Genomic DNA, 13,609 nt, shown 5'->3' with positions numbered 1-13,609 from the left:
CATCAAGTTTAATATAAACCATAGTAATCTGAATTGTGTAATCAGATGGAACAAGATTTAATAACATACAAACCAACGTTAATGTTTCTCTGATTGCTTCCATTAACTGCATAACTATCCAAAGTATTAGTTTTACATATACATTATGTAACTTAGTATTAGAAAAGTTAAAAATACACAATATGGTACATTATATAGAGGACTATATTTATCAAAAGTTTATACATATTTCTGATTTTTGGAAATATATTTTCCTTTTTTAAAACATAGTTTACCATGTATCAATAAAAAAAATAACACTTCACATTTTTAAATTTTCATTATCCTATCAGTATGTTCCCTCTGCAATCTAGGTGCATTTAAAAATAAATAAATAAAATTATATTTGGATGAAACACCCTTTTACCACCAGCACTTTAAGATTACAGAGCGTACATAAAACAACAACTCCCTTAAAAACAAATCTTTTCTTCATATAAAATCAAAAACCCAGAAGACAATGAGCAGAGTAGTAGGAATGGCAAGAAAAAAACCCATGTAAGTGCAGAAGCAAACTCTGATAGTCTTCTAAATGGGTAACACTCAATACATATTTTGTTCATAAATCTGGAATACTGACAGTTTATTTCCCTTTTATTTACCCAGTTATTGCAGCATGTATAAACCAGTAAGAATAATTATATTTTATATACAACTAACAACTCAAAATCAGAAGACATGAAGATGGTTTGTAAAATTAGGTTTTCATCCTGTCAAATTTAAAGTTACATTTTCTTACAAAAACTTGTTTGAGAGTTCAAGCATTTGAAGAAGAGGATATGTATATATAGAGTCATAAAAATTTTTCCAATCGCTTCCTAAAGTGAGTATAACATGTTATGGACAAATAAAAAAACCAATTAAAATTGGCATGGGATGGGTAGTTTGGAAAAGACAATTTTTGTGTTTTACACGTTCAGTGAAAAAAATAGATGCATGGCAAACTAACGTTTTTAAACTGATAAATGTTATGGAAAAATAATGAGGCAACAGAAATAAACACAAATTTTTCATTGCTGAGTTTTTTTGTAATTAATTGACTGATTTAACTTAAGGGCAATTTTAAGAGCAAAGCAGATCACTATTGTATCAGAGCAGATAGCTTCCCCCAGTTGCAGACAATAGGGCTTTTCTTATTAATATCTGAAGAGTTGACACTGACCCTGACGCTCTCATTGTTAGTAGGATGCTGTTAGTAGTAGCAGTTGCAAACATATGGGTTTGCCAGTAACAACTCACAATTTGTGCATAGTTGAGTCTTCGAAACTGAGCAAATTTGCTCTCAAAATCTTGCCAGCGCTTGCTGAGCTGTATCAGGGTTGGCTCCACTGCTTTTGCAGCCCCATCCTTAGACAAGCGTTCAGCCTGCCTGTGCACCGCATTCAGATCTTCCTTCTTCTTCTCCAATTCTCCACCAATCTCCTAGTGAGCAAAACCAATACAGGGCCCAGGACAGTTAGCTAACTAGATCAATCAACTTAAAATTAGCAAAATACTTCCGTCAGAAAATCCATTTCCATTTTATTGTCACAAGTAAAATTTACAGCTTATTTTCATATTATTCATAGCTTATTCTACATTTAAACAAAACAAAGATAACTGAAATTGAAGAACCTTCTTGGAGATGGGCTGTAGAGATCCTAAGAGTTACTACACTCTGAAACTGTTCGCAGAGGCCAACAGTTTCCATGCTCAGATTCTTGCTAGTACACTGGGATGGGCAACTGGAGAAATTATTTTCTCAGAAAGGGTCAGCATATTCAGGACAAAAGGTGTTTGAACAACTTACAAATATGCTATTGGACTCTTTAATGTACTAGTTAAGTCCTACTTTACTCCGTGGGAAACTCAACAGAGAATGAAGCAAAGAAAGACGATGTAAAATAAACCAGGAAAACCTTTGACAGTATGTAAATAAATCTATAGAGTTTGACAGTGACATATGAATATGTTCTGATGAAAATGAATGTGCTAACATGAGATAGAGGTCATCCATATATTGGTAAGTCATTTGTTCATCTGGAACAAAGATACATAAAATCAATTACAATTTTTACTAGAAAACATTTGATACTTCTTAATACATTGCACACTTTCTGTACTATTGACAAAACATTATATTTAGTGTGTTTCCAATTATTTATATATCATTCTGTATAAGAAACAAATACAAAATATAGTACAACAAAGAAATGCCACTTTGAACACAGATAATTAAGGTTTGTTTTACTATTAATAGAAAGAAAGAACTGAACTAATTTTCTGTAGCTATAAGATAGAATTGTTTGTTACATTTGCTGTCTGTTCAACTGATAAACTATCACTCAAAAAGATCTATCATTGCCAACCCAAAACAACATTACCTTTAGCTTCTGCTCATCTTTGTGGTCTGGCAGACCGGCTAACTTTTTCTCAATGTCATCCAGCCATGTCATTAGGTCATCAGCCTGCCTCTTGTACTGATACCATTGATGAGAAATCTCTAAAGCCTTTTTTCTTCTTTGAGCTCTCAAGTCCTGTTCACAGTGCAGACATTATTAAAATATGAATTAAAGGCTTATAAAATATGAACTGGCATGTGTGCACACTGAAGGGAAAAAAAGTGCACAAGGCTGCTAGATTTTTAATTAAATGTTGATATTCAAAGCAAGTATTTGAGTAAGTGAACATATTTACATCAGTTTAACCATTTTTTTGTTTGTTTGTTTAAAAGGAGGTTACCTATTTCAGTGTTGTTCACATGTTGAATAAACCACTGAGACAGTCACCAATATTCAGAGAAGTTAAGACTCTTACATAAATGTCAATATTTTATATAAAACACTTCTGCTCAGAATACTTACTGGACAGATGGAAACACAGCCCACTTAGTATCTAGCCAAAAGTGGGACTTCTGTATTCTGTGGACTCCTGTGAATTTCTAGCCTGCATGAAAACTCTGTCTCTATTCAAATGAAAAACACTGCAATGCAGAAATGTTTGCAAAGACAGGTTTCCTTTATCTAAATTAAATACCACATACATAACAAATGTCTTGTGTTTATAACTCTGTTTTATAAAGGATTGAAACTTCTCTTTAGCAGGAAGGTATAAAATGCTTGTCTTTTTCCCTTTGAAATGTTATTAAATATACATTTGCTTAACTGCTTAACTTCACTCATGCAGAATTCAGAAAGTATTTTAATTACTATAATTTCTTATTAGGAAGTAAATTAAAAAAATACTGGTATATTTTATATAAAAATACTCAGATTAATTTGCCTCAACCATTTTTGAACTTTTTTTCACTAGGGTGAATGCCTCAACTGAGTCACCCAAAGGAAAATGTATCACTATACCATAAAAAACAGCCAGGGAGGATCTGGTCAATAGCACAGTGCAATAAACACTGTTCTTGTTTCTCCAACATAAAAATTATGAATTGCTTCCATTTAGCTTGGAACAGTCAAAGATACACCTAATAGATTTCAAGCTTCTTTAAAATGTGGACAAAACAACAGTATATTCTAGCTATCTTTCTCCTGAATTCACACAGATCTGCAAACTTGTATAAATTAGAATTAAATCCACATGAAAGGAAAGAGCATGCATAAAAATAAGTAACAGTAAAATGTAAACATTCCATGTTCCCCAAACCAAAGATAACTTAATCAAAATTATCCAAAGAAAAAAAATTCTGCTTGCCAATGAGATAAAAATTCTCCTGTAGTAGCCAGAGCCTATAGCTCCAGGTAGGTGACCAAGGTGACTGTAACTGTAAGATTCTATCTTTCATCGCTTTTATTTGCATAGAAAGATGACACTTTCAATTATATCTGTTAGCTGGCATGGCATGGAAGCACACCATGTGCATTTCTAGGAACAATATCACGCAGTTTTATCTCCCGGATTGTGTCAACTCAGAATATTTTCATATTTCATATGTATTTCATATGAAATTTCAAATTTTCATCTGAAACTTTGGGTTTCAGCCTCTTAGATGCTGTATCTATTGTACTACCACCTGTCCTATTCTAGAGAGGCTGGAGCCACTCTTCTAATAGGATTGTAGTGTGTAAGTTACTGACAGAGAAACAATTTATTCAAGGCTAAAAGTAAGTTATTCAATTGAGAATAGAAGTTTGTGAGACCTGATTCTAAGGCCTTGACTGCTGTTGAAGAAATAGAAAACATACACAATACGTTAAAAATGAATTATCAAAGCAATCTGTGTTGTCCAACTGGCAATCATGCAGTTGTAATGCTGAGGATGAGACAGTACTTCTCAAGATGGAGATTGTAAAGTGCCTTTTGCAAGGCACCAAGAAGAAAATACATCTGTAGCCAAATAGTTTTAAATTACCCATCTCTAAATCATAATGAAAATTAATTTAATAAAAAAATGCCCTGAAATGAAGAAAAGAATGGGTTTAATAGCATGTGCTTATAACTGTAGCTCCTATACCTTGAGAGCATTATGTTTAGTCCGCAACAGCTGTTGTTTTGTCTTTATTTCCTCACGTTTTTTCTCATCTGTGACTCCCTTTTGAAGCCTGTCGCCCCTTTGCAGCAATTCTTTCACTGTGCTTTCATCCTCTTCACTCTGATTTAAAAAAAAAAACAACCAATATAATGTGTATTTTAAGCTAATTATTACTCAAGTACTAGTAGATACAGACTATGCTAAAGTCATCATGTAACAGCTGCTTGCAGTTGTATCCCGATGATCAGGTAACTTTTATTTGTTTTCTACAATATATGTAGAGGGACAAAAGTAGGACAGCACCTGCAAATCTACAGATTTTTGATTTTAGATCTTATGCAGGATAACAGCAAAAAAACCATTAGAGGAAAAAACTTGAAATATATTTTACTTTCAAACAAAAAGAATAGATATATGTAAAATAGTCTAAATCACTGTCAGTAGAGATTGAAATTGCCAGTATGTTGGCAGAACATGCAATTACTGAATCATCACATTGATAACCAACTATTCTGATAGGGAAAATGCTATCACTAAGCATTTTTTTTTATGTAGAAGCCACCTATGAATCTCTGAATCTTTGAAGCTGAATCTATGTTGCAGCTTTTGGCAGTGTCTTGTGTGTCTTAGAGTGCCACTCTAAGCATTTGATGCAAAGAAAGGGAACCAAATATGCTCAGGTAATGGAAACTTCCCTGTCAAACTTGATTAACTTTGAATTTGTCACGACATACACACAATTGCATGCAGCACATTGAGCCTTAAATTTTTATTTTTCCTGCATAAAAGAAAAAAAGGTCCTGTAAAGATTCCTTCCAGCACTGATATGAAACAGACACCTTTGAAGAATTCCTTAAAAGTAAAATAACATTGAGTCTTTTTAGGTTGTGAACAAATATATATTTGATCTTGCTGAGGACTCAGGAAGAGAGGGTTCTAAAGATGAATCTCCCTTTTTGCCCAGCCAAAAAATGTCCCTTTGAAAATCACTCAGAAGAGCACACACCACAATCTCAATAGTAGCAAAGCACTGAAATATTTTACTCCTCTTTTTTCTTTCCACCCCTCAGCAAATATGAATAAATGGTTTTACGACTTGCAACAATAAAACATAAGTAATAAATCTTACCACAGCCAAAAACCTATTTACATTAAATGCTATAAGCAGATTGGTTAAGAACAAATTGGCAATTGGCATTTCTTCTCATGAGCATTTATTTTTAGTGAATGTATTCTTTCACTATAGTGCCCATTTTGATACATCATTCTGACTTTTCCTGGTCTTCATACAATTACAGGTATTTTAATATTCATTCCATGTTCTGTAATACTGCTGGTAGTAGTACAGAACCCACGGATCACATTCCTGGTCTGCTTAGTGTTTTCATAAGGACCAAGAAATGCTCTTCTGATAAACTAAAAATTAAGTTAGCACAAAAAAAAAAATAGTGCTAATTTGAGACTTTTGATTTTATAATATATTAACATAGAAAAATTTTGCCCAAGTTATATCTAAAGATCCTAAAGCAAATACGGGTTTCTGATTTTCACTCAGGTTTTTTCATCTCCCTGCTTATTTTTCTCAGACTTCCATTTCAACCAAATTACCATATCTTTATTGAAGTCCTCCTCTTTCAGATTCACTCCCTGCTGAATTTCAACCTCCAGTGGTTCAAGCATTTTTTGTATATCGAAGTCAAATTGCTCCAATTCTTTCAAAGGAATGAAGGGCTAAAATGGGAGAAATACAAAGATTACTTATTTAAAGGACATATTTCGTAGTTTCATTAGAAACAGAAATGAAAAGAGATATCTGTGTTACTCTCTATTGCTAAAACAATGGTAGACTTTCCATCATGTTGAAAAATATCTACACTAGACTCTAAGTACACAATGATACAAATAAATATACAAATTTATGTAGAAATACAATGTAAATAAAGAATTTTAAAATCAGTGAAAATTGAAAAGGAAAAAAAAATACATTCTCATTTTTTTTGTATAAGAATAAGGCCAAATAAATAGTATTTTTCTGAAAAAAAATAAATATTTACACTTGATTTGGTTAAATCTGTTTTTTTCAGAAATTATTCATACAGCAACAAGAAGTCCATTAATATGAAAAAGAACCCCTACTATTAATAATTGAGAAAATTTTAATGTTAATCTGGTTCAGTTTTGAAATCATTATTCTCTCACACAGAATAGCAGAAGTGTCAGGTGAATGTTACACAAAAAAGGACACAAAAATCTTTGTGTAAGTTATTCCCCTAATGGGATTTTGTAACATATTGGGAAAAAATCAATAAAAGCTCAGTTTTTGTTTCAAAAAGACTCAACAAAAAATCTGGATGAAGAAAAAAGTCAACCAAACAAAACAGACTGTATTCCTCCAAAATAAACCACAGTATAATTATGGTGCTTTAGTTTAGTGTTCAGTTCTGAACTCTCCAAGTGTTGCTTATTAACAACAATGCACCACCTTTTGTCCATCTCACATGAGTGCCTGTGAATAGTTCTATGTACAATATACAGTGTATTTATTAAGTGCATTGAAAGTGATTAACAGAAAATTTTTATTCTTTCAAAGCTTTAAACACAAAAAGAATGAAAATCTTAGTGGTTCTTGCATAGAATTTAGACTTAAAGGTAATTAATGCTATTTGACATTCTAGGAACTCCTGGATGTGCACCTGACTTTCTTGCAAAAGACATAAGCACATTATATCCTAACTAGTTCCCTTTTACTCTCTCCTCTGGTACAATTAGTTATTATTATATGCAAAATTTGTAATGAAGACAGCAACAATAAAAATTAAACCATTAAAACACGAGAGACTGGTGTCAAATGAAATCTGTTCTCAGATGACCTGGAAGAGTCAAGGTAAAAAAAGCCCTAATTGTATCTGCTTGATTATTTTAACAACAAAGACTTTGCACATTTACAAACATTAATGGGCATATAATAATGTACAATATTTATAGAGAATAATACTGTGCTCACAAATTTTCATTAAGAGGCTCAGAATTACACTCATCATGCACTTCAGCTGTTAGAAATAATAGAAAACTACACAGTAATTTCTTCTCCAATGCTCTAAAGAATATTTTCTAAAGTACTTAAATCTCATTAAAAGACAAACCAACTAATAAAATTAGAATATAAAATTCATAGTCTCTGAAAAAGGCTAAAAAACAATAACAAAGAGGAAAGTGAAAAGAAAAACACTAAATGAATTCCAGTAATTGAATGATGTTCAAAGACTATTTGAAAATGCTAAGTCTCATTTCAGTATGCTATGAACATTTTGTTAGTTCTGGATATGACAATTATATACTACCATTCACTGACTTAATCTATCATTCCTTATTTACTTCACTGTTGTACTGATCATTGTTAGTATTTGAAAAAATATAACTAATTTGAAGACAGATGTAAGTATTGAAAATAGGTTATGAGAGCTATCAGTCCTTTTGAATTTATGTTTTAATCTTCCACAGAGTGAATAATTGTACCTAAATATGGGGAAAAAATATTAAAAACACTTAGGAAGCATATGACCTCATAATAATAATAATTTTCCAGCTCATGAAGCTGAAATCATCAGGAAAGTATAATTACCTGCATTATACAGGTAGACAAAGTAAAGTGCCCAGCAATTTGGTCCTTTATCCAAGTCCATATAGAGATTCAGTAGAGTAGTCAATAATTCAGACCATTTTTTACCACTCTATCTGATGCAATACATGTATTAGTAAGTATCCCTTGTGAATCATATTCTACTTGTGCATTTTCCAAGGTCCTGGAAAAGGTCCCCTAAATTCTATTTTACCATTACAATTTGTGTGCTGTAGTAATTCCTCTCATCTTGCTGGGCACTTGTTCTCTAAATCTTAGTGTGGTTCTGCCAGTTCCAGCCCACCTTGCCTTCAGAAATGGAAGAAAACCTGAGAGAGGAGTCTGCAGGTGGGAGACATCTGCAGGCTGTGTGCTGAAGACATTTCATCTTGGTAAGAATCTTTTGTCTCTTTGAGTGAGCCCACAACATGCAGTGCAAACCCCCAACAAGCCATTTACAGGCAGTTCCATTTTTCCCTAGGATAAGCAATAATTTCACAGGATCCAACCAAAGGCTGCCTCAGCTCTGCAAGTTTACAACAACATGGAAGTGCAAAATAAAATTGAGATGGAAATCCAGACTGCAGACAGCAGGTGTCCAGAGTGAAAACATCAGACAACACAGCTCTTGCAAAGATGTCCTCAGTCTACAGTTTATACATGTGTAAGTAGGCAAGAGGCTGGAATGGCTGAAATACTACTGATGGCCATTAGGAAAGAAAAAAAGCAATATCCACAAGGTGGTCATACAGATGAGTAACTGAAGTAAAATTTATATAAACTCTACCTGTGTATTTCTATCTCAAGCATTGGTGAATCCCAGACTCACAGGAAAATACTAAATGCACTCAGAAGAAAAATTAGCTCTCAAAACCCAATCTATATGAAAAAAAGTTAGTCATACTTTGCAAAGTTAGTGACTTACTAGTTCTCAGATGTTAATTTTTCACGAATTAATGACATACTCATTGTTGCATTCAAATAAAATCAGTGAGTACTTTTAAGTGTGAAACAGTGAAAAAAGACCTTAATGCCAAAACCCCCGAATCTTCACACTTAATAAAAAAATAAATCCTTAGGTTCTACATTGTTTTCCTTTAAAAGCTTAGCTTTTTGAGGAACTGTAGCCCACTATGTAGCTGCAATTGCGCACCTTACACAAACACCGTTTTTTATGCATCTCCTTATGGAAACAAGTCCTCCTACCTTTACACTCTTAATTCTCTGTGATATAGCTGCAAATCGCTGGTTGAGCTCAGAGAGTTTAGGCTCTACTACTTTCCTGCAGTGATCCCCACGGTTTGTCATCAGGTCTCTGGCCTGGTCACGCACAGACTCCACCTTGGGGTGAATGTCATTCAGCTCAGCCTTTAAGCGCTACAGTCCGTGAGCAAGAGACAGGGCTTGAAGTTAGTAATAAATGCAAAGAGAGAGAAAGAGAGAGAGAGAGAAAGTGTGCAAAGGAATAGGGAGCAAAACCACAAAGCAAATTCAGATAATTATGCATGAGTGTGTAAATCCAGTAGAAATATCTTAGATATAGTTCCCACTCATATCCCTCAAATTTACAGCAGGAATGTAGCTACATGTCTGTTTTAATACCTCCTAGAGGAAATTAATGGTGATCATTATTTCTAGGCAGATTCTTATCTGCAATACTATTGTAGCTTATTTCAGGATGCACTAAATAATTCTATGTTCCTAAAGCTAGGAAGAGCTGCTAATTCATGTATTATAGATCTGGATGTATAATTGTTGCTTTCATTACTGCTCAGGGGAATAGTTAAGTAAAAATTACAAGATTAAAAAAGAAAAAAAGTCCTAATTCTTTCTATAAATCTGTCACAAATTAAAAAAAAAAAAAAAAAAAAAAAAAAAGGCAAAAGCCTTTATCCTCCACAATACTAATCTTAACAGTAGATCCCAGTTGAGGCAGAGGACAAAAATAGATAGCAAGGCATTTGGGAATCAGAAATAGAGTTGGGCATTAAAAATTACGTTTTACTGTCTGCATGAAATGTCTTTGTGCAATGCACACATATAGACAGGCATTGATAACTTTACTTTGTATCTGATTGTAGCAAAATTGTTCATTCATCTCCAAAAGCCAGATATATAATCCTGCTGAGATCAATGAGGCATTGATTTATTCTCTGCCTTGAAATTTTTAATTTTTTACCATAGTAAATGGCATCATTATGTTAGTGTCAGCAATACAATCCTGATTTTGATTTTCAAACTCTTACTCAGATATTATGTACTGACCATGAAGTTCAATACAAAGTAAAATTTCACTTTGACTTCAGAAGAAAAAGTCCCTATAGATAATAATTTAATGTTCCTAAAGAAGGTGTTTTAAATGAGATATTTTAACATACACATCCATATTACAAGCTAATTTTTCATCAGCTGGTCAAATGATGCAATTGGCCAAGTAAAACCTCTGCTCAATACACTATTCCCTGATTCTACAGCTAGTTCACCATATAATATTCTTGTCTGTGCTGTTGATCTGGTCTCAATGTAAACAATGTTTGTAGAATTAAGACAATCATATGACAGAAATATCATACATATTAGAAAAGTGCCACAGAAAAACAGAAATACAATTAAAAATGAAGGGGACAGGGGAAAAAAAATAATTTGTTCAAACAAAACAAAACCGCATGTTAAAGGAGTATTTTCCAGCAGACTTATGTTTAATAAGCTGCTGTTCTACTCACCAGGAAGTTCCCAAGAATTATAATAACAATCTGGTTTTATTTCTGCAGGGATTTAATTTTGGTAATACAGATAAAATTTATTAAGTAATCTACAAGCTGCCAGAGGGTAGCTTTATCACAGAAGAAAGGATTTTAATCCATTTGTGATACCTTTTGAAATATGCTAGTTTTGACACAGTCCTTTTTAGAATAAAAGTAATGCTTTCCAGAAAATCACATTTTTTTTACCTTAAGAATTTCCTCTTTTTGCTGGGGCTTTTGTTTGTCAGATTCATCCAACAGTATTTCAGCACGATACATCCAAGTAGTGACATTAGCTATATTCTGATCAAAAGCCTCCATGTGCTTTTGATATTCCTGTATGTGGAAAAGGTAAATACTGCATACAAAAAATGTAATCAGAACTGAAGCAACAGCTACATTTATGCCAACTGTGGCAAACATGCACACATTATGACATTATGAAAACTTGTTTATTTTACAAGGTAACTTCTTGTTTTCTGAAGGATGGAATCTGCTGTTTGTTTGCTTCACTTTGCATGTTAAGTTTCTTTAAAAAGACATTCTAGGAGAGAGAGAGCAGCTTACAAAGTGACAGGCAGCAGGATAATAAATCACAGCAAGACACAGGTGTCGGCAGCTCAGCGAGGCTGCTGAGAGGAACAGGAATCTGGTAGCCAAACCTACTGGAGGTGCAAAGGAGTAGTTCCCAAGAACAAGGTACAGAATTCATTTTGGAAAGCCAGTAAATTGGCTGAAACTCACATGGCTGCACTTGAAAAATCACAATCAAGACTGGGAGCTTTGTATCTAAACCTCATATGGACATTTCATCTAACTGCTTTGAGACTTTGCTTTTTAAAAGCTATTCTAGTTGATATTCTGATAAATCTTCATTTCTCTACTTCATTTAAAACTTTGTGTTTTCGGGTGAGCTCACTAGAATGTGGCCTATGCATATCCCACACAATACATATGTTGACCACACATCCAGAATCAAAGGTATTACTAGTTCTTTTGACCCCCCAAATGTACCTACCTTTATTTTATACTTCTAAAATTGGTAAGAGAAATGTCAACTACCTCTCTTAGATATTTTTGTCATTTTTTTATCAAATAGTAACCACAAAATCCAAAGCAGAGAAAGAGAGGATGTACAAGAATACATAACCACATTAACTTGTAAACTCCATTTTATGCTTCTTATAATCAGTTCCACATTAAATCTGCACACCTACATGATTCTGAATGAAATGCTCAAGTTTTACAGATACTTTCACCTGGGTACTGTACTCAGCTGGAGAAGCCCTGTAGTGGTGCTGTTTACCTATTGCCAAAGTATTTGTAATGCAGCCATACAGCCTCTAGTGGAGCTCCAACACATCGAGCCCTGAAAAGTCATGACAAAGGCCAATGCACCCTTAAAAATCACTTCCATTTCTCTGGGGTGAAACTGCATTCCCATGCTTTCAGGAACAGAAACAGCATGCAAGATTTCCCAAAGCATTCTGACAGCCCAGTGGTTAAGAACCTTCTGTAGTTAAGGCTTCAAGCTGTCACCTCTTCATGACAGAATGAATTTGAAGGCAGAATAAAGTTATGTGGCTATCCGTGGTTTGAGGGAGCTGGGGATGAGGCTCCTGAATCTGTATGAAATGTGTATTAGGGATTTTACTGTCTACTAGGCTTAATCTGGTCCCCCTAAGGAATAATCCCCATCTAAAGATGCCCTATAAAACTATCCAAAATAGGATCATGAAGTTCTGAAAGACAAAATCATAGTATTTCAGCACATCAGGTGTGCACCCTGAAAAGAGCTCATGATGTAGTTGCCTCTGTAATTAATCAAATTCACACACACCAAAACTACCCTGTGAGTCACACCAACTTGCAAGTGGAAACTTATTTCCCAATTGTACTTTTCTAAACAGAAATGCTAATGCAGCCAAAAGTAGCTGATACTGTTGGTATCAATAGTAAGACTTTCTCAATTTATTTGACTTTTTTTTTTTTTTTTTTTGCTTGACTATTAGAGCAGTCTCTGTCCTTGAAACTGCATTTCATTTATTAGGAAAAAATCCCAAACCAAAAACAATACAAGAACTATTGAGACAGACAGGATTGCAAACTGCTAACAGTCAAGATTCTCCTCAGTAATCGATCAGATTCTCCAGACATACACAATGCACTGAACAACAATCAGTCAGATTGTCTGTGTACTGTGTATATGTACAGGTCCAAGGCACCAGAAAAAACACTTCTGTAAGGCTGGCATGTACAACTGGAAAGCAACCCTTCATTTCCTCTGTGTGAAGAAATGCATTTTCCTTACCAGTAAGAGATTGAACCATTCCTCAGCACGTGAAGTTACCGCTTTCCAATTACTGTTCAGGAGGCTGAGTTTATCGTCCACGAGACTTTCCTTTCCTTTCATCACTGTCTTCAAGTTCTCTCCTAAATCACTGATGCTCTTAAGCTGGACCTGCCGTTTCTCAATTTCCTTCCGTGTCGCCTACATGAGCATGACAAGAAATAAAATTTCTGGGACTTAAAAATTATCCACACTAAGAACATGAAATGTTAAATCAGACAGCAAGTTTATACTAGAACACACAGTCTTGCTTTCTACATGAAGGGAAGCCATTCTGTGAAGAGCAGCAAATACAAAGCAGATTGTTTCTCTTGTGCTCTGATAAAATTCTATATATTCTTCATCTTCTTACAATAGCTTAATTCTATAAAGATATTTTATTTGAATTATCTTTC

At 34.0% G+C, this 13,609-nt stretch overlaps 1 protein-coding gene across 12 annotated transcripts in view; it reads right to left on the bottom strand.

Annotated features, from left to right (window-relative positions):
- Window positions 1-13,609, bottom strand: part of DMD (dystrophin) — a 1,134,919-nt gene that overhangs the window by 580,390 nt on the left and 540,920 nt on the right. For 10 of the 12 annotated variants that reach the window (XM_015620877.3, XM_015620912.3, XM_015620930.3 and 7 more), the window contains 7 exons: window positions 13,176-13,355; window positions 11,072-11,200; window positions 9,327-9,497; window positions 6,110-6,232; window positions 4,484-4,621; window positions 2,403-2,555; window positions 1,279-1,461 (listed from right to left, as the gene is read on the bottom strand). In XM_015620877.3, the coding sequence (XP_015476363.1) occupies window positions 1,279-1,461; window positions 2,403-2,555; window positions 4,484-4,621; window positions 6,110-6,232; window positions 9,327-9,497; window positions 11,072-11,200; window positions 13,176-13,355 (1,077 nt within the window). The remainder of the gene's footprint in view (window positions 1-1,278; window positions 1,462-2,402; window positions 2,556-4,483; window positions 4,622-6,109; window positions 6,233-9,326; window positions 9,498-11,071; window positions 11,201-13,175; window positions 13,356-13,609) is intronic. The other 2 variants (XM_015620957.3, XM_015620966.3) reach the window with 2 other exon arrangements.

The sequence above is a fragment of the Parus major genome, chromosome 1 (genome assembly GCF_001522545.3).
Source record: "Parus major isolate Abel chromosome 1, Parus_major1.1, whole genome shotgun sequence".
In the NCBI taxonomy this organism is placed as follows: domain Eukaryota; kingdom Metazoa; phylum Chordata; class Aves; order Passeriformes; family Paridae; genus Parus; species Parus major.
This window is presented reverse-complemented; position numbering and strand designations above follow the sequence as displayed.